Source organism: Rhinatrema bivittatum, unplaced genomic scaffold, assembly GCF_901001135.1.
Source record: "Rhinatrema bivittatum unplaced genomic scaffold, aRhiBiv1.1, whole genome shotgun sequence".
NCBI classification, from domain to species: Eukaryota; Metazoa; Chordata; class Amphibia; order Gymnophiona; family Rhinatrematidae; genus Rhinatrema; species Rhinatrema bivittatum.
In genome coordinates, this window is record NW_021820813.1 from 16,304 (window position 1) to 35,806 (window position 19,503).

Genomic DNA, 19,503 nt, shown 5'->3' on the forward strand with positions numbered 1-19,503 from the left:
ATACCCCGTTTATGGGCCATGTTGGTCCCCTCAGGGCCCCTTGCCACGTCCCGATGGTCCGCTGGGTGGTGGCATTTTCTTTGGTGGACGGCCCCTGCGGCCTCGGGACACTGAGGGACTTGGCTGGGGCGTTGAGGTTGCCGAGGACGAGGCCTGCGCATCTGGCAGCCGCTGCAGAATCTGCATCAGGATGTTGTTCTGTGTGGCTATCGCTCCTGCGATGCTGTTGCCTGCACTCGCGATGTTGTTGTCTGCACTCGTGACTGCTGCACTCAATACCTGGTTGTCCCGCCTCTGCTGCCGCCATGCTCGCCTCAGGGCACGCATCTCCAGCACTATGCGTTCCAAGCCTCCATCAGCCACTGGTTCCAGTTGGACAGGTGGCACTGCTGGCGGTTCCTCCGGTCCGAGGGGATGTCCCATGGCCATTGGTGGCGCAGCTCCCGCTGCAGAGCTGCATGGGGACATTAGCGGTGTGGGTTGGATGGGCGGGGTAGCCAGTGAGGTCCCCAGGATGCCTGCCCGCGGAGGAGTGTGGGGGGGGGCCCCACTCAAACTCCTCAAAGGCCTCAGTCAGGGTATAGGGGCTGCCTGGGGGTGGCATTGTAGCCTGCACCACCTCCTCCTCCTGCTCCTCCTCCTCCTCCTCTGACCACTGTGTCTCCGCGTCCATGTAGAATGGCCTCGTCAGCATGGGCGGCCGCCTGAGCCCTGGTGGATCCCTGCTTGTGCCTGGGCCCTCCCAGCTGTCATCAGAGGGCTGCTGCCTGGGACCAGATGGCTCTGTAGGAAGATTGGGGAGAAAGGGGATACACTGCATCAGTAACACAGCTGTTCTGTTATATTACTGTGATGTCACACAGGGGCAGCTAATGTACAACCAACATGTCATTCTGCATAGACAGTACAGTTGGGTCCTTTGAGACATTCCTCATGGCATGGGTGGTGGGGCTGAGGCTTGAGGCCCAGCCCTCATGGAGACAGTGACCTGTTGCCAGCATGTCTTGCACCCTGCTGCCTGCCCCTTGCTAACTGGGGGAGGGGGGGCCACTACAGTTCTGCAGAGCACATGGGTAACAGAAACTGAAACCTGGCCTAAACATTGTGTTACGACCGTTCACAGGGGGAAGGGGCCCCAGAGGGCAGCTTACCCTCTTCGAGGTGGGATGTATCCAGGTGGGGATGCAATCCCTCGAAGACATCTGGTCCCAGACGCTCCATCAGTTGCTGCTCCATGGGTGTGAAGCGGATGGGGCATGGGGACCGTCCGCCTGTGGCCTTCAGGTACTGGTTCCTGTCAGCGATGCGGGTCTTCAGCTGGGCCTTAACGTCACGGTAGCGGTGGGCCACCTGCTCCCCGGTGCGAGGGATGTCGCTCTCCCGCTGTATGTGCCCAGCTATGCTGGCCCAGATCTCGGCCTTTGCTGCCTTGCTGGTCCTCACTGACAGATTGCCAAACAGCCGCGCATAGTGGCGCAGGACCCCCTGGATGAGCAGGTCATTGTCCTCCTGGCTGAACCTGACAGCACGCTGCCTGACCCTGGCCTGGCTGCCTGGTTGGGGTGCCACTTCCGGAGGGTTCTCCTCCCTATCCTCTCTCTCCACCCCCCCAGGTTCCCCACTCCCTTCCTCCCCCCCCCCCACCCGGCCCTGCACTTCCCACTCCCTTCCCCTCTGCCCTGCCTGTCTAGCCCTACCTCTTCCCGCCATCCTATCCTGCCTCACCCCATCCCCCTCCCCCTCCCTCCTATCTCTTCCCTCCTGCCTATCTCTCCCACTACCCCTGTCCCTGTCCCTGCTCCTACTCCTCAGTCCCCTACGTCCCTCCTCCTCCTCCTCCCTCCCCCTCCCCCTACTCTCAACACCCCTCTTCTCTCCTCTCCTGCCACTCCTCTCACGCTCCATCCTCCTCTCTCCTCCTCACCACCACCAACACCACCACCACACTCCTCTCTCCTCCTCCTCACCACCACCACCACCACAACACCTCCTCTCTCCTCCTCCTCACCACCACCACCACCAACATACTCCTCTCTCCTCCTCCTCACCACCACCACCACCAACACACTCCTCTCTCCTCCTCACCACCAACAACACACTCCTCCTCCTCCTCCTCCCCCTCCTCCACACAGATGGACAAACAGTTGACTAACAAACTTGCACTCAAACACAGATTACAAAAGACACAAGGTAAAGGGAAACAAATTATAACAGAAACACAGGACAGCGCACTCAGTATTCAATTCTCTAAACCACTTCTCTATACCACCAACACCTACCTTCTCTATCCAACACTCCTTCCAAACCCTCAAAGGAGGAGGGGCAGGAAGTCAGGTTTTATACCAGACACATTATCGCGTGACGCGGTATTTGGTTTCATTTTGTATCGCGTACCGCGGCAACGGCGCGGTACGCGATATTATTTTGAACTTTTCATCACGTACTGCGATATTTGTTTCGCCGCACGCGAATCCGTTTCGCCGCACGCGAACCCGTTTCGCCGCCCGCGATAGTAGCGCGTGCGGCGAAACATTCGCGAACCACGAAAAAACACCTATTTGCATGGGCCACGCCCCCGATTTTTATCGCACGCGGTAACAATGCGTTACCACTGCGATAATGGAAAATGAGGCCCTGTATTTGCTATGTTTTCCCTTAGCCCATATTAACTATTTTTGTTTTAATTGTTTAATACTGTTTTAAAACTGTTCTTTGTAAAGCTATGTTAGCTGCATTACCTTCTGTGGAAACAGATGTGATGTTCCGAACGAATGTTGGTATATAAAAAAATGTTAAATAAATAAATAAATAAGTTACTAGAGCTCTGCATTATAGAAGAGCGTAACAGTCTCAACGGAAGTTACTAGAGCTCTGCGTTATAGAAGGGAGTAACCTATGAGGTGTGACTGTCTCAACGTAAGTTACTAGAGCTCTGCAGTAAAGAAGGGAGTAACCTATGAGGTGTGACTGTCTCAACGTAAGTTACTAGAGCTCTGCGTTATAGAAGGGAGTAACCTATGAGGTGTGACTGTCTCAACGTAAGTTACTAGAGCTCTGCGTTACAGAAGGGAGTAACCTATGAGGTGTGACTGTCTCAATGTAAGTTACTAGAGCTCTGCGTTACAGAAGGGAGTAACCTATGAGGTGTGACTGTCTCAACGTAAGTTACTAGAGCTCTGCGTTATAGAAGGGAGTAACCTATGAGGTGTGACTGTCTCAATGTAAGTTACTAGAGCTCTGCGTTATAGAAGGGAGTAACTTATGAGGTGTGACTGTCTCAACGTAAGTTACTAGAGCTCTGCGTTATAGAAGGGAATAACCTATGAGGGTTCACTGTCTCCATAGAAAAATGAGATGACGGGAAAACCTGATCACCTGCAAGTGTTTTCAACAGATTTATCATGAGCTGTCCAAGAGCCTTTTCAAATTCACAACTCTGGCACAAACAAGCAGCGAGAAACTGAGATGAGAAGAGCACTGATTTGCATTCATTCAGAGGGAAAGCTTGGGTCGCGTTGCATGTTGGTGAATGTTTGAATCTGCTTCCAGCTGAGATTTATAAATTAAACCAATGAGGACGGAGGTCATTCAACTTCTTTTTGGGTCAAGAAGGAACTTTCTATGTGGGAGACAACTAGTTGAAATTCTGTAGGTTTTTTCCCTTAATTTGCTAAATGTGGTTTGTTAATGACAGCTAAAATTGATGGAATATCCTTTTTAGTACAAACAATTTTTATTGATTTTCACAGCAAACACAACAGTGAGGAGGGCTGGTTCCTTAACCCAACCTCAAAACAAGCAAACTACAGGTGGATAAGTATTTACAAGCCAATCCTTTATGCTGTCAACCCCCCGCCCTAAATTCCCCCTCCCCCCATTCCCTGGCTCCGTGTGCAAGATATGAAAGAAATAGTATCAAACACATAATAAGAGTACAAAAGAAAGGTCTGTGAGACAACCAAGAATGACCAAGAACACAAGTGCTTAATCATTAAGTACTAGACTCCGAGCTCGATGGGGGAGTCGTTGCAGATAAGGATCCCACACCTCCAGGAAAAAGCGGCGCCTGCGTAGTCCTTCTCGGGATGCCAAGTGTTCCATATTCATCATGGCGTGGAAGCTGTTCCTCCAGGCCCAAAAAGAGGGTGGGTCCTCAGAACGCCACACAGAAAGAATCATTTTTTTTCCTACTAAGCAAGCTTTTTGCAATAATAAGCGAGAGCCAAGATCCCTAATCCGAATAGGGGAGATACAGCCAAACAAAATCCACAGTGGGGACACTGGGAAGGCCACATCCAATACATCTGCCATATAATCCGCCACTTTCCGCCAAAAGCGGTATATGGATGGGCAGGACCAAAACACATGTGAGAGAGTACCAATAGCAGTGTTACAGCGGTTACACATTGCGGATAGGGTTATATTTTGTTGGTGGGCCACCTGAGGTGATACGTAGGCGCGGCAGAGAAATTTGAATTGCAGCTCCCTATAATACATGTTGTTAGAGATCCTGGCTATACGCCTGAAACAAATTCTCAGAATAAAAGGGGTAACAACAAAGTCCCCATCTTTGTTCCACCGAGCCTCCAAGGTAGAGCAGATTGGAATATCCTTTTTAATATAATTATCAGTTATGGAACAGACAACTTCAATGACTCAAATAAGTATTTTTAGTTAAGAACATAAGAAATTGCATACTGCTTCAGACCAAGGGTCCATCAAGCCTAGCATCCTGTTTCCAACAGAGGCCAATCCAGGCCATAAGAACCTGGCAATTACCCAAACACCAAGAAGATCCCATGCTAATGATGCCAGTAATAGCAGAGGCTATTCCCTAAGTAAACTTGATTAATAGCCGTTAATGGACTTCTCCTCCAAGAACTTATCCAAACCTTTTTTAAACACAGCTATACTAACTGCTCTAACCACATCCTCTGGCAACAAATTCCAGAGCTTAATTGTGCGTTGAGTGAAAAATAATTTTCTCCGATTAGTTCATAAAAATCTTCATGAAGCTGTCCAAACTCAAAAGTAAAATGGATCCTGGGAATGGCAGGAGTGGTTTGAAAACAACTCAAAATGTGTGTGAATGTGTTCATGAAACATATTACTGACTTTTGATACTATGAAAACAATCATTGTTTGCAATGAAAGAAAAATACAACCGTATCCAAGATAGAATTCAATCCTCAAAGCTAAAATACAGAATTCTTCATAAGACATGAATTAATCTGAAATGTTGCTCACTTCATGCTTCTCAACTTTTATGTCACTCACAACTGCAGTCAGATTGGCAATTTTTTTATTCAATGAAACTATTTCTTCCTCTCTCTGCAACAAGCCCACAGCCAGTTTCCCAATTCTCAGTGCAAGATCATTTATCATGGGCTCCCCAAGAGAAAAGTCCCTTTTCAGATTGTATACTGTGGGCTTTAGGTCATTTGCAAAAGTCACAGTTTTTAGAAGCTTCATGCGATCACGTTCCAGATCCAAGAATTGTGTGGTGTGTTTGTTGAAATGGCTTTGTAGCTCTGCTAACTTTTCCTTCATCAGATCCAGTCTGTTCTCATTCCTTAGCACAGAGCTCTTGAGCTGCTTGACGTGCTCGATGCTACCTGCAAGCATGTCTCCAATACTCTGCACGGTCTTTTTCTCCATCGCCTCCAACCTCATCTCCAGATCCTGCACAGAATCTGCCACCACCTTTGCATCCACCTGCAGGCCAGAGATGCGTCGCACATCAGTTTTCACCGCTGTGACTTTCAAAGACGCCTCCTTGGTGCTGGATGTGATCCTCCGTTCAATGTCGGTAGCAGTTTGGGAAACGGCCTTCGTGTTTCTCTGCAGTCGCGTTCTTTCTGCTGCGATCCTGTCCGACCACTTCTCTATGTGGGAAACGCTCTGCTGCAGGCGATTTATCCGACTCATTATCTGAAGGTCCTGCAAATGCTCCGTCGTTTCCCGATACTTCCCACACTGCAGAGCAAGAGAGAAAACATTAGCACACAAACGTGGTCAAAGATCTTGCTGCGTAACAGATCAGTCTGCCTAGTCAAGGCTGAAATGACCAGAAAATATTTTTAGCAAGGAACTTCTGTACAGGAAAGTAGGTATCACTTTATTTCTGAGTCACAATTCACAAGTTGAATAGGACGTTCCATCGCTTGTGCAAAATCTTCTTGGATTTCCCTAACTCAACCCCTAACTTAAAAAAAAAAACTAAAAACATGGTTGTTCTTACAGGCCTACCCACATGCTCCCCCCTCCCAAAGAGGAAGACCCTACAACACGATATCCTACAACTCGATATCGTTAAGCTAACCCTCTTATCTGATTCTCACCCCCCTAAGCCCTTTCTGCTACCCGCATAACCCTTGACACCCCTGTATAGCTCATGATCCTCCCTCTCTCCTACCCTCTATATGCCCTCCATTGTACCTTTTCCTCACCCTCTTTCTCTCTCTTCCACCCCCTTATCTCCATTATTTTGTTTTCCCCTTCCCACCATTTGAATCTCTAAATTATTCAGCTCCACACTGCTTTTACACCTTTCTAACGACAATGTGTTATAGTTTTAAAGTTATTGTATTGATAGTATCATGACCCCTTCAGCATAAGTGTTCTCCTTAAGATATCTTTATGAATATAGTTGCCTAAGGTAACTCTTATACTCCCTGTTCCCACATACATATATATCTCTTGTATTTTATTGTATAGTTCTATTTATTACAATTATATCTTCTGTATATTTGTTTTGTTTTCCACATTGTTCAAATGTTCTTTGTAAGGGGCTTTGCCCATAAGTTATTAGTTGTATGTAAACCGATACGATGTGCAAACGGCTATCGGTATAGAAGAAACCTCAAATAAATAAATAAATAAATAAAGGAACTCATTAAGGATTTTCTCCCATCTGTGTCTATTGGGAAAACAGTGGAGGAGGAGAAATGCTGTCAGTTGAGGTCTTGCAGGAAGAGTTTGGTTTGACTGATAGAGATCACTACTCATATACACAAAGGGGTCGATTTTCAAAGGAGCGAGCACATGGTCGCGGCTGTTTTATAAGACGCGTTATAAAATATGATATCCACGCATGGCCTCCTCCGTGGGGGGGGGGGGGGGGAATTTTCAAAACCCACGCACAGCGATGGGACCAGGGCTTTCCCAGTTCTCTCCCAGTCTGCTCCAATTAAGGAGGGGACGTCCCTATACCCCTACCTAACCTTTCTACCCTTTCCCCTCTCCTCCCTGACCCCTAACCCCTTCCTAACTTCTTACCTTTTTGTTGTTAGATGACTTAGCACTCCCCCTGAGCAGAAGTAATCTGCGCGCTGTCCCGCCCCTTTTCCAGGGCCCGGCCCGGGGTTACACACGTGGCCAGGCCCATTCTAAAATGCACGCAGTGCGCACAAGGTCCGGCACCCGCATAACCCCTGCTTTTTACGCGCATGGCCTTATGAAAATCGACCTAAAAGTGAACATTTTCTGAACCAGGGTAGTGTAAAACCTTTTTTGAGGTATTTGCAACACAGTGGATTATTTCTAACATTTACTCATTGTTTCATGAAAAATTACAGGAAAAACCCAACCATTTTAAAGCATGGGAGGCTGCCTTAGGTACAAACAGAGTCAGAATGGTATCCTGCTTTTTTAAATGTCGGGAAAAGTTCAATTATCAGCCTTGATGATGGAAAATGATGACAAGGTTTTTTTGAGATTGTATCTTACACCAGAGAAATTACATAAATTATATCTGCATGTGGATAAGTGTTAGAGAGATAGGTTCCTTTTATTACATATGGTGGGAATGCTCGATTCTGGGGATAGATCTTTTATTTGATTAAGTCTATTGCTGGAGTGGATGTTGGGTATTTTTGGTCTGCACCTAATTATGTTCAGCTATTAAGACAATGGATTTTTGCCTTCCACTGGAAAAGGATGCAGTTACTGTGATGATCAAGGGTCTCCAGCCAGGGTAAGCTAGGACTCTGGGGCAGACTTTTATAATCAAACTTAGTGTTTCCTACACTCTGGGCAATGACAGCTTTACGGACGTGGAGTGGCCCTTTAAATGACCATCACAATGCTCATGCCAGATTTAAAGGCCAAGGATCGCGAGATATACTCTCTCTGCAAGAATTTGAATTGTAACTTCCTCAAGTGCACATTCACCGAATCTGTTTTCAGACTTTTAAAACAATTTTAAAGCATGTTCGGATAGACAAAATTTACTCTCCCTACGCCACTTTTCCCATAGAAAATATATCCATATTTCTTGATCCAATTTACATATTCCTTTATGTATCCTCAGAGACAGCTTGTCATGCTCTATATGGAAAAAATCACCAATAAGCCTGATCTTGGTCTCATCAAGATGATCTCTCTGCAAGGAAGATACATAGGGCCGGATTTTCATAAGGTTACGCGCGCCGGGCCTATATTCAAAAGGCCCGGTGACGCGCGTAAAGCCCCGGGACGCGTGTAAGTCCCAGGGCTTTACTTAAGGGGCGAGGCTTGGGCAGGTCGGTCCGGGGGCGGGGTCAGGCTCCTGGCAGAGCGGCCATATTTGCCACCGTGCCGGGGATTGTGTGCCGGCAATTGGCTGGCAGGCACAAAAGGTAAAATAAAGGTCAGGGGGAGTTAGAGTAGGGCTAGGGGGAGAAAGGTTAGGGGAAGGGGTGGGAATGTCAGGCTAGGGGGAAGGAAACGGGGGAAGGCAGTGCGGCTTGGCGCGCGCAAGGTGCACAATTGTGCACCCCCTTGCGCGCGCATGTTAAATAAATTGGGCGTACATGTGCGCTGGGTAGCGAGCGCACATGTATGCCCGCGCGCAACCTTTTAAAATCTACCCCATACTGTTTTAAGTGCCTTTGGTAATAATCTAAAGGGTAAAGTCTGAACTGTATACAACCATTTTGGAAATATCATTTTGAAAAGATTGACATGGCCAGTTAAAGAAAGAGGTAATTGTTGCCATGTTAATAATTTTTCCCTAGTTATTGAAAGAGGAGATATATTTAATGAATAGATTTTTCCCTAATCTAAGATCAAGTCAACTCCCAAGTATTTAAAGGAGCCAGATGCCCACTTTAGTTGAAATTCCCCCACCCAGTTTCTTTGAACCGAGTCAGGATATGACAATACCTCAGATTTGTCTCAGCCGAAGACCTGAGAATTCTCCAAATTCTTCAAAAAGAAGCGGGAGTGAGGTTTCCGGCTGACATAGGAATACTAAAATAATCATCCGCACATGCGGCATATTTGAAAACCCCTGAACCAATATGTAGCCCTTTCCACTCTTGTTCATTTTGTATAGAATTCAGTAAAGGTTCTAAAGTCAAAAGAAATAACAGCGGTGACAAAGGGCCCCCTTGTCTAGTGCCGCTCTGTATGGGGAAGACAGAAGAATATTCACCATTGCCACAGGAACATTATATAATACATGAACCACTTTGTGAAATAGTCCCTCCAGTTTCAGATCTTCCAGGAGGCAAACTCTCTCAGCATCAAAGCTGACTTCCATAAAAGGAGTTTTACTATTTTGACAATTAGCGATAGCAGTGCGAATCCTCTGGATATTGGTTACAGACCACCTTCTCACAAATCCCACCTGCCCCGATTAATAAAATGTAGTAAAATCAATGCAACCTATCTGCCATCATCTTAACGATCAATCTTTGATCAAAGTTCAACAAAGAAATTAGGAGGCATGAGGATGTCAAGGCCGGGTCTTTCCCTGGCTTTGGGATAACTGTAATCACTGCTTTACTAACATCCTTTATCTATCAGGATGGCATAGGCCTTATGAAGAACAGGCGTCACCTGCTCAGCCAAGATCCGTCGGGGCCTGGAGATTTCAACAATTTTGCCGTCTGAATTCCCACTAAAATTTCCTCAACACTGATTGGTCAATTTAGCTTAGCCAATTGTTGCTCACCAAAAGTCTGAAGATTCAGTTTCTGTAAAAAGTGATTAAATTTAGCGATATCAAAGCCTTCTGATGTATACAGGTTTTTTTAAAAATCTCTGAAAATATTTAATATTGCCTTATTAGAGAACCATATCGTCCACTGTATCTTTTCAAGCAGATATGAAACGGGGGCCTGAAGCCGATTGAACAAGCCTCACTAGCAGTTTACCAGCCTTATTACTATGCTGATATAGTTTATATTTATAACAGAGAATACTCTTTTTGGCTCTTTGATGCAAAAGTGTATTCAGCGATACTTGTACTGAAACAAACTTCTTTATGGGCCCTAGTATTCTCAGCAATCAATTTTCTTTTGTGGTAACATAATTTCTAAATCTAGTATAAGCTTATCCATATCTCTTTTCTTATTATAAATGAAATGTTGCCGCCTCTCAAAACGGCTTTGGCCATCTGCCAAAACAACACTGGATCAACAGAATGTGAAGCATTATACTCCGCATTTTCCACCCATTTTTCTTTTAAATAGTCTTGGAAATGGGAATCAGTGGCTAGATAGTATGGACATTTCCAAAATGTACCATGGGCCTTTTCTCCAACTTCCCGTAAGCTCATCCATATTGGTGCATGGTCTGAAATTTTTATCTCGTCAATCCCAGTACGCTCCACTCTAGATAGGGTACTCCTGGAAGTTAGAAGATAATCTATTCTGAGGAATGTGGCATGTGCCCTAGATAGATGAGTATAATCTTTCTCCAACGGGTGGAAGGTTCTCCAGATGTCAATAAAGTGTAATTCAGAGTTTAAATATGAAATGCCCTTTCCTCTGGAAGCCCTGGTATTTGATGTCGGATGAGGCTTATCGAGAGTGGGGTCTTGCACAAAATTAAGTCTCCTCCTATTATTATTAAATAATCCTCCAAATTAGGAACCAATAAATGTACTAAATTTGTAAAAAAAAATTTTTAAAAGGAGTGGTCATACTGGTTTGGGGTATACACATTGTATAAAACTATCGGTTTCTGGTACAGTTCTCCTAATAAAATCACATACCGTCCTTGTGGATCTTTAATTTCTTTTTTTATTATTAATAGTAAATTTTTAAGAATAAGAATTGCCACCCCTGCAGATCTAGTATTAGCGGAGAAGAATTTCACCTTTCCCACCCTCCATCTATGAAGCTTCCTATGCTCAATGTCATCCAAATGAGTTTCTTGTAAAAAACAAAAAAAACTATATCCACTGACATTTTTTCCAGAGCTGAGAGAATTTTTGTTCTCTTTATGGGTGTATGAATACCACATGAAAGAAGCTATTTTAGCCAAAAGATCTTCATTCAAAAATTGGAAGATGGATCCAACAGAAGAAAATAGGATAAAGCATAAAAGTTGGCAAATTAAATGTAAAACATTGATAAGACAGGCTAGAAGAGAATTTGAAAAGAAGTTGGTCGTAGAGGCAAAAACTCACAGTAAAAACTTTTTAAAATATATCCGAAGCAGAAAGCCTGTGAGGGAGTCAGTTGGACCGTTAGATGATCGAGGGGTTAAAGGGGCACTTAGAGAAGATAAGGCCATCGCGGAAAGATTAAACGATTTCTTTGCTTCGGTGTCTACTGAAGAGGATGTTGGGGAGGTACCCATACCGGAGAAGGTTTTCATGGGTAATAAAAATTATGTGGAATCCAGTAAAAATGTACAAGATATTTTAGTTAAAGATAATCTGAATTTACAGGTTAAATTAAAAAATATAGACAACATCTTAAAAGGGAGAAACTTGCGTTTCATAAATTTCCCACAATTACCGCTTATTTCCCCCAAAGAGATGTACAAAAGATATTTGAGAGAAATCTTGAAAATACCAGAAGAGAATATACCATCAGTTACTAGGGTAATTTCCATACCTTATAAAGATCAGAAAAATGATATTGTAAGAGAAGTGAGCGGAGAGGTTAAGGGAGATCAAGCAGAAATAGTTTCTAGATTAAACATATCTGAAATGCTTGGGACATCAGATTCACTGCTGGCCAAACCAGCCATCATGATAGTTACGTTTACATTAGAGCCCGACAGGGATTGGGTCCTAAATTTATTCTTTAAAAATAGAATGCAGACTTTCTTAAGTATGCCAATAAGGATTTCCCCTGTCTCAAAGACTACACATAAGAAAAGAAAGCAATTTCTACTCCTTAGGCCCTTAGCTTTACAATGGGGGGTAACATTTCAATTACAATTTCCCTGTCGATGTTTGGTACAAAATACTTGTTCTTCATACCCTCTCAACTCGCCCAATTTTAAGATAAAAAGAAAGAAGAAAGAGAACAGAATAGGGGGAAAAGAGATATATAGAGCCTGGAATATAAACGTCTGCATTACAAGGTTATGTTTTCCACCAGATTAAAGAAGGCTTAGCTAATAGTAAATAATTGGTTCCTCACTATTATACCATTCTATATTATATAATTTAATTTGGCTTTTTCTTTTTTTTTAGGACTTAATTTGAAGTTGTTGATCTGTTTTTCTTTTCTGTTAAGACAAAGTTGTATAATTTCTTCTTGATGTGATCATAGACTTCAAAACTCTATATCAAGTGATAATTTTCTTGATTGTAAAATTGAATACTGAATAAATAAAAAATAAAAAAAAAATAAAGGGCTCCAGGGGCGATCCGGGAAACTACAGACCGGTTAGCCTGACTTCAGTGCCAGGGAAAATAGTGGAAAGTGTTCTAAACATCAAAACCACAGAACATATAGAAAGACATGGTTTAATGGAACAAAGTCAGCATGGCTTTACCCAGGGCAAGTCTTGCCTCACAAATCCGCTTCACTTTTTTGAAGGAGTTAATAAACATGTGGATAAAGATGAACCTGTAGATATAGTAAACTTGGATTTTCAGAAGGTGTTTGACAAAGTCCCTCATGAGAGGCTTCTAGGAAAAGTAAAAAGTCATGGGATAGATGGCGATGTCCTTTCGTGGATTACAAACTGGTTAAAAGTCAGGAAACAGAGAGTAGGATTAAATGGACAATTTTCTCAGTGGAAGGGAGTGGACAGTGGAGTGCCTCAGGGATCTGTATTGGGACCCTTACTTTTCAATATATTTATAAATGATCTGGAAAGAAATACAACAAGTGAGGTAATCAAATTTGCAGATGATACAAAATTGTTCAGAGTAGTTAAATCACAAGCAGATTGTGATAAACTGCAGGAAGACCTTGTGACACTGGAAAATTGCGCATCCAAATGGCAGATGAAATTTTGGATAAATAAAGAACAAAAGGCACCTCTTGCATTGATAACGTAGCTCGGAACTAATATATACTAAATATAGAAAAAGCATATAGCTTTTATAGACACCGCATCAGCAAGCCTGTCAACGTGTTCAATCTGTTAGACATTAACCGTTCGGTCTACACATCATCTGCGGCTAAGCAGCTGTATGTAGTTAATGTAACAAGTGTTATAGTCCAATAGGCTTGCAAGACCTTGCAACTTTCTCAAAGGTGATATCTAAAAACCCAACTTAATATCATAGTGATATCTAAAAACCCAACTTAACATCATAGCGATATTAATATCATAGTGATATCTAAAAACCCAACTTATTTATTTATTTAAGGTTTTTATATACGGCATTCATGATAAAATCACATCATGCTGGTTTACATTAAAACAGTGGTGCACAGAAAGAAAAACCAAACTGGAACTGTAGTGCGGAAGAAAGCAGTTACAAAAAACAGGGATGCTTAAACTGGGAGAGGAAGGAGAAAGAAAAGGTTAATAGCATTTTAAATATTTACAACGAAGAGTTAAATGAGCTGGTTGTGTTATAGAGCTTGCAGTTGAAGGACATTAGCTGGAGTCCGGGAAACTTGATATCATAGCGATATTAATATCATAGTGATATTAATATCGCTATGATATTAATAATGTTATTAATATTAATATTATTATAATAATTATTTATAATAATTATATTATAAATAATTATTATTATAATTATAATTAATACATAATTATTATTTATTATTATAAAATTATTATAATAATTAATATTAATAATAATAATATTAATAATATTAATATCATAGTAATAATTAATATTAATAAGAAACTTAATATCATAGCGATATTAATATCATAGCGATATCTAAAAACCCAACTTAATATCATAGCGATATTAAGTCGGAGGCCCCAAAAATAAAAAAAAATAAAAAATCTTAAAAACAAAATCTGGCTGCGGCCCGCGGGTTGGAAGACGGACGCTCAATTTTGCCGGCGTCCGTGTTCCGAACCCGTGGCTGTTAGCGGGTTCGACAACCGAAGCTGGTAAAATTAAGCATCAGCTGACAGCCGCCGCTTCTGCCAATAAGGTGCTAGGGACGCGCTAGTGACCCTAGCGCCTCCTTATTAGCATGGCCCCTAATTTAAATACAGAATTGCGCACCCAGGAGAGGTGTTTGGGCTCGCCTTGGAGCGCCGCTCTCCCGCGCAGTTTACTGTATGGGCCTGAATGTTGTTTATTTGAACAGACCAGGTGTAGGGTTTTTTTATTTTATTGCACCTATTATGTGAATTTGTTGCCAGAGCAGCTGAGAAAAGAGAAGAACAGTAAGGAATTCAGATGACAGATTAAGGCAATATTGTTTAATGAAGCTTTTTGTGTTTAAAATATTTTTTTTTATATATTAATTTTGTATGTATTGTTAAGCTGTTATTAGATATTTTATGTATGTGATGTTGTAAGACATTTCTGGATTTTGTGGTGTATAAGATTTTAAGATAAATAAATAAATCTCACTCCTGCCTATTTATTGTGGATATCCTGGTGTGTCGACCCCTGAGATGTACTATATTGACTGGCTTGCCCTTATCCACATATTTATTTACACCTTCAGAAGAAGGTAACATCATAAACACCAGCTGCATTCCTCTCAGCAGTAACTTGGGAGTGCAAGTAGCAGGAGACATTTCTATCATCATTAAAGACAGAAATTACTGGAGATAGCTGTGCACAGCAGCAATAAGAAATGTCGAAGCATCCCATCTGGTGCCTTATTCTTTTTTGTTAAACAATTTTTATTGCTTTTCCAAGTTAGCATCAAATATACAATACATCACATTGAACACAGTGTTTCTTCAGCATTCAACATCTCGAAGCAATATCTAATAACAAATAAAATAGCGAACATCCCAACCGAGCCCCCATCCCTTACCCCCCATCCCCCCTCCCAATTAATACCGACCAGTGCAGACTGCGATACGGATACTTGGGCACATCAATAAAGGGTCCCAGTACCGACCGGTGGATAAGGAATTTTAGTCATTCAAAATCCAGCTGCGTGCTTTATGTGGTAAAGTCTGTAAGTACGGGTCCCAGATTTGGAGGAACGTGCGACGTAACTTAGGTGAGGTTCAAGCTGTCATCTGTTCCATCTGCATCAAATGATGAAAATGGTTCCTCCAAGCCCAGAAGGATGGGCCTGTCGCCTCCTTCCATTGAAGGAGTATCAGTTTCTTCCCTACAAAACAAGCTTTCATAAATAGCTGACGGGGTCCCTTTTGTCGGATACGTAGCAGAGGAAGACATTCAAAAAGTATCAAAAGGGGGGACACAGACAAAGAAACACCCAGCAGGTTAGCTAAATAAGATACAACACGCCTCCAAAATTTTTGAATAATCAAACAGCCCCAAAACACATGTGAATGGGTACAGATTGCCTGATTGCACTTCCCACAAGTTGCCGCCAGTAGCAAAGTAGAGTGGAATGCCACCAGTGTAGAGACGAACGCCCGCCAAAGAAATTTATATTGCATTTCTCGATAATAGGAGTTCAAGGAAACCTGTGCAATACGTCGAAAGCAGGCATGTAATTGAACATCCGTTACTCGGAATATGCCTTCTCCATTCCAGCGTTCAGCTAGGGCCAAACACGGAGTCTTGTAAGTTGCAGTCCTCAATTTTTGATAATAATGCGAGAGCGACAGTATTTTTACTTGCTCCAGCAGAAAAAAGTCAGCTACAACCCGGAAGCCACTGGGCAGAAGGCTGGCTTTCGGCAAGGACTTGACATAATGGGAGAACTGCAAATAAGCAAGCACAGAGAGATGTTGCAGGTCATAAAGTTGAGACATCTGTTGGGGAGTAATGAGTTGTCCTGTAGCATCTAAAAACATGACCTATTTGAGTAATTCCCCGTGTTGCCCAGTCTTTAAAAACGGTGGAAGAGGAACCTGGTGAAAAATCTAAATTGCCTTGCAGAGGCAAAAGATAAGCACATCCTTGTGGTAACCGCAACAATTTCAGGAACTGGGACCAGGCATATTGCACCGGAGACACCAAACCCGCCAAGAGTTCAGGCAGGCTCAGTTTAGCTCACGAAGTCTGCAAGACGAAGCGCAAGTCACTGGAGCCAAGAACTGTGCGCTCAACCTCCAAGTTAATATAATACCCTTCACCCAGCAACCATTCCCTCACCCCTCTTAAGTTACTGGCTAAGTTGTACAGGTGCAAATCAGGAACACTCAGACCCCCATTTACTTTGCATCCGGGAAAGTGCTATCCTGGATTTTTTCCCTTTCCAAAAAAAACTTTGCTTCCCTCCCTCTAACTGTTTATGATCTTTAACCTTAAGGCGAAGTACTAAATTCTGAAAGACATACAGCCATTGGGGTAAAATAACCATCTTAAATAAATGTATGTGACCCCCTAGTGATAATGGTAGAGATTGCCATTTACGCAGCCTGACTAGAGTGGAGGCCACTAAGGGAGGGACATTTGAATCATATAATTGGGACAGCTCAGTAGACAGGTAAACCCCCAAGTAGCGCAGGTGCCCTTGAGCCCAAAGCAGGGGAAAAGACCCTCCCATCTGTCACGCAGCACATCTGGGTCTACTAGCGCCTCAGACTTGTCGTGATTCAGGCGAAAGCCCGAGAAAAGGCCGAACTCATGGAAAAGGGACAACAAATTCGGTAGAGAGGACTTGGGATTAGTTAAAAAAAACAACAGGACATCATCGGCAAAAGCCACATATTTGAAAGTCTGTGTTTGAAAACAGACCCCCCTAACTTGCCAGTGCTCTTGGATAGACAATAGAAGGGGTTCTAATTGTAGTAAGAATAGCAAGAGGGATGGGGGCACCCCTGTCTGGTTCCTCGATAAATGGGGAAACTTTCAGATTGAGACTGATTAACCACTATTCGCGCCATAGGGTTGTGATAGAAGAGATGAATCGCTCTCTGAAATCGGCCAGTAATATTTATCGCTTCTAGAATATGAAACAGATAACACCACTCCACCCTATCAAAGGCCTTTTCCGCATCAAAACTTATGGCCAGATATGGCTCTTTAACCTGCTGACAAAGCGCCATGGCAACCAGTACTCTCTTGATATTGCTGGATGAATATCGCTTTTGCACAAATCCAACTTGATCCGATCTAATCAAGGAGGGCAAAACGTGGACCAGTCTGTCAGCCAAAATCTTGGTCAAAAGTTTCTGGTCTACGTTTAACAGGGAGATGGGTCAATAAGCCGCAGGAGACTGGGGATCTTTCCCCGGTTTGGGAATCAATGTTATATACGCTTCATTACTTTGCCCTGGGTAAAAGCCCTGATCAAGGCGTTAAAATTATTAGTGAGCGGGCTTACCAAGACGTCAGTCAATGTTTTATAATATTCGGCCATAAAGCCATCTGGGCCCGGCGCTTTATAATGTTTCGCTTACCAGATAACTCGCCTGGTCTCAGCCTCAGAGATTGGCTGATTGAGCTGGGCTTGTTGGTCAGATGTGACTTGAGGCATCGCTATCTTTTTGCAAAAGTTATAACAGCCTTCCATATTTGGGGATTCAGCAGTATAAAGGTTTGCGTAATAATCCTTGAAAACCTGCTAGATGTGGGGGATATCCGTCACTAATCGTCCCATTGGGGATTTATGTGCAGCCAAATAGTGGGATATTCGGTGCGCTCTAATCAAATTAGTCATTATTCTACCCGATTTATTCCCCATCTGAAATAGCTTATGCTGGATAATATAACACACTTTTCTTTGCTCTTTGATGTAAGAGAATTAAGAGCATTTTGCACTGAGAGGTAGAGCTCCCTTATGGGTAGGAGAACTATCATGTAGGAGTTTCTGTTTGGTACTACGGCGTTGAGAACTCAAGGTAAGAATTCGTTTGTCTAGCATTTTCTTCCTCTGTGCCATATATGAAATGATCTCCCCCCTTAAAACCACTTTGGAAGTATAACCAAAAGAGCACCGATACGCCCACGTGTGGTGCATTGTGGGAGGCATATTCCATCCATTTAACCAGATGTTGTTCCCGAAAACCCATGTCTCCCTCTAGATAGTACGGAAATCTCCATCTATCAGCCTGGGAGGCCCACCTGGCCAAGTCAACTCCACCCAAATTGGAGTGTGATCTGAAAGAACAATGTCATCTATTCCCGCCTCTGTGAGCTTAGAGAACAAACTAATACTCAGCAATATATAGTCCAACTGGGAATGTGTGGCGTGAGCCCGTGAGAGATGGGTAAAGTCTCTAGTCGTAGGGTTTAAAACATGCCACGCATCCACCAGATCTAGTTCATGCTCTAAAAATGAAAACGGTTTACCCCAGTGACTTCTGCCCAGGCCCGCAGCCCCTCCCCTATCTAATTGGGGATTTTTAATAGTGTTGAAATCACCACCTACTATAAGAGGGTGATTCTGATAAGGTACTAATTGATCATGAATAGTTTGGAAAATGCTATACTTGGATTGTTAGGGGCATAAAGATTACACAGCACTATCGTGTTGTGCAAAATCTCTGCTATTAATATAATATATCGACACTTAGGGTCTTTGATTTCTTGTTTAATGGATATAGGCAAACGACTGTGAATCAAAATAGCGACCTCGGCTGACTTGCTAGTAGCAGAAGCAAAACATATAAGAAATTTGCCATGCTGGGTCAGACCAAGGGTCCATCAAGCCCGGCATCCTGTTTCCAACAGAGGCCAAAACCAGGCCACAAGAACCTGGCCATTACCCAAACACTAAGGAGAACCCATGCTACTGATGCAATTAATAGCAGTGGCTATTCCCTAAGAATAATTGATTAATAGCCATTAATGGACTTCTCCTCCAAGAACTTATGCAAACCTTTTTTGAACCCAGCTACACTAACTGCACGAACCACATCCTCTGGCAACAAATTCCAGAGCTTTATTGTGCGTTGAGTGAAAAAGAACTTTCTCCGATTAGTTTTAAACGTGCCCCCATGCTAACTTCATGGAGTGCCCCCTAGTCTTTCTACTCTCTACTATCCGAAAGAATTTTCTCCGATTAGTCTTAAATGTGTTACTTGCTAACTTCATGGAAAGCCCCCTAGTCCTTCTATCATTCGAAATTGTAAATAACCGAGTCACATTAACACGGTTATCCGCGTAACGGATCGGCGCAGGGGGAGGCCAGAATAAAAGACGGTTTTCGCAAACCGGCTCAGACCCAGGGTCCACCGAGCCCGGCTGAACGGAGTGAACGGACCTCTCCTCCTGGAACCCATCCCGACCTTTTTCGAACCCCG

The 19,503-nt window shown here is 43.3% G+C and overlaps 1 protein-coding gene across 1 annotated transcript; it reads right to left on the reverse strand.

Annotated features, from left to right (window-relative positions):
* Positions 1-5,226: 5,226 nt before the first annotated feature.
* Positions 5,227-17,304, reverse strand: LOC115082159 (inhibitor of nuclear factor kappa-B kinase-interacting protein-like). The gene is made up of 3 exons (XM_029586418.1): positions 17,233-17,304; positions 15,928-16,014; positions 5,227-5,976 (listed from the first exon to the last, which is right to left on the reverse strand). Exons 1-3 carry the CDS (start codon positions 17,302-17,304, stop codon positions 5,227-5,229), a joined length of 909 nt encoding a protein of 302 aa, XP_029442278.1.
* Between the last annotated feature and the right edge of the window lie 2,199 nt (positions 17,305-19,503).

Coding starts and splice junctions, on each gene's coding strand:
- LOC115082159 (XM_029586418.1), bottom strand. CDS start 17,304: ATGGCGCTTTGTCAGCAGGTTAAAGAGCCATATCTGGCCATAAGTTTT. Junction 16,015..17,232: donor CGGAAAAGGCCTTTGATAGG/GTGGAGTGGTGT, acceptor GCTTATTTGCAG/TTCTCCCATTATGTCAAGTC. Junction 5,977..15,927: donor ACTTTTTTCTGCTGGAGCAA/GTAAAAATACTG, acceptor CTTGCTCTGCAG/TGTGGGAAGTATCGGGAAAC.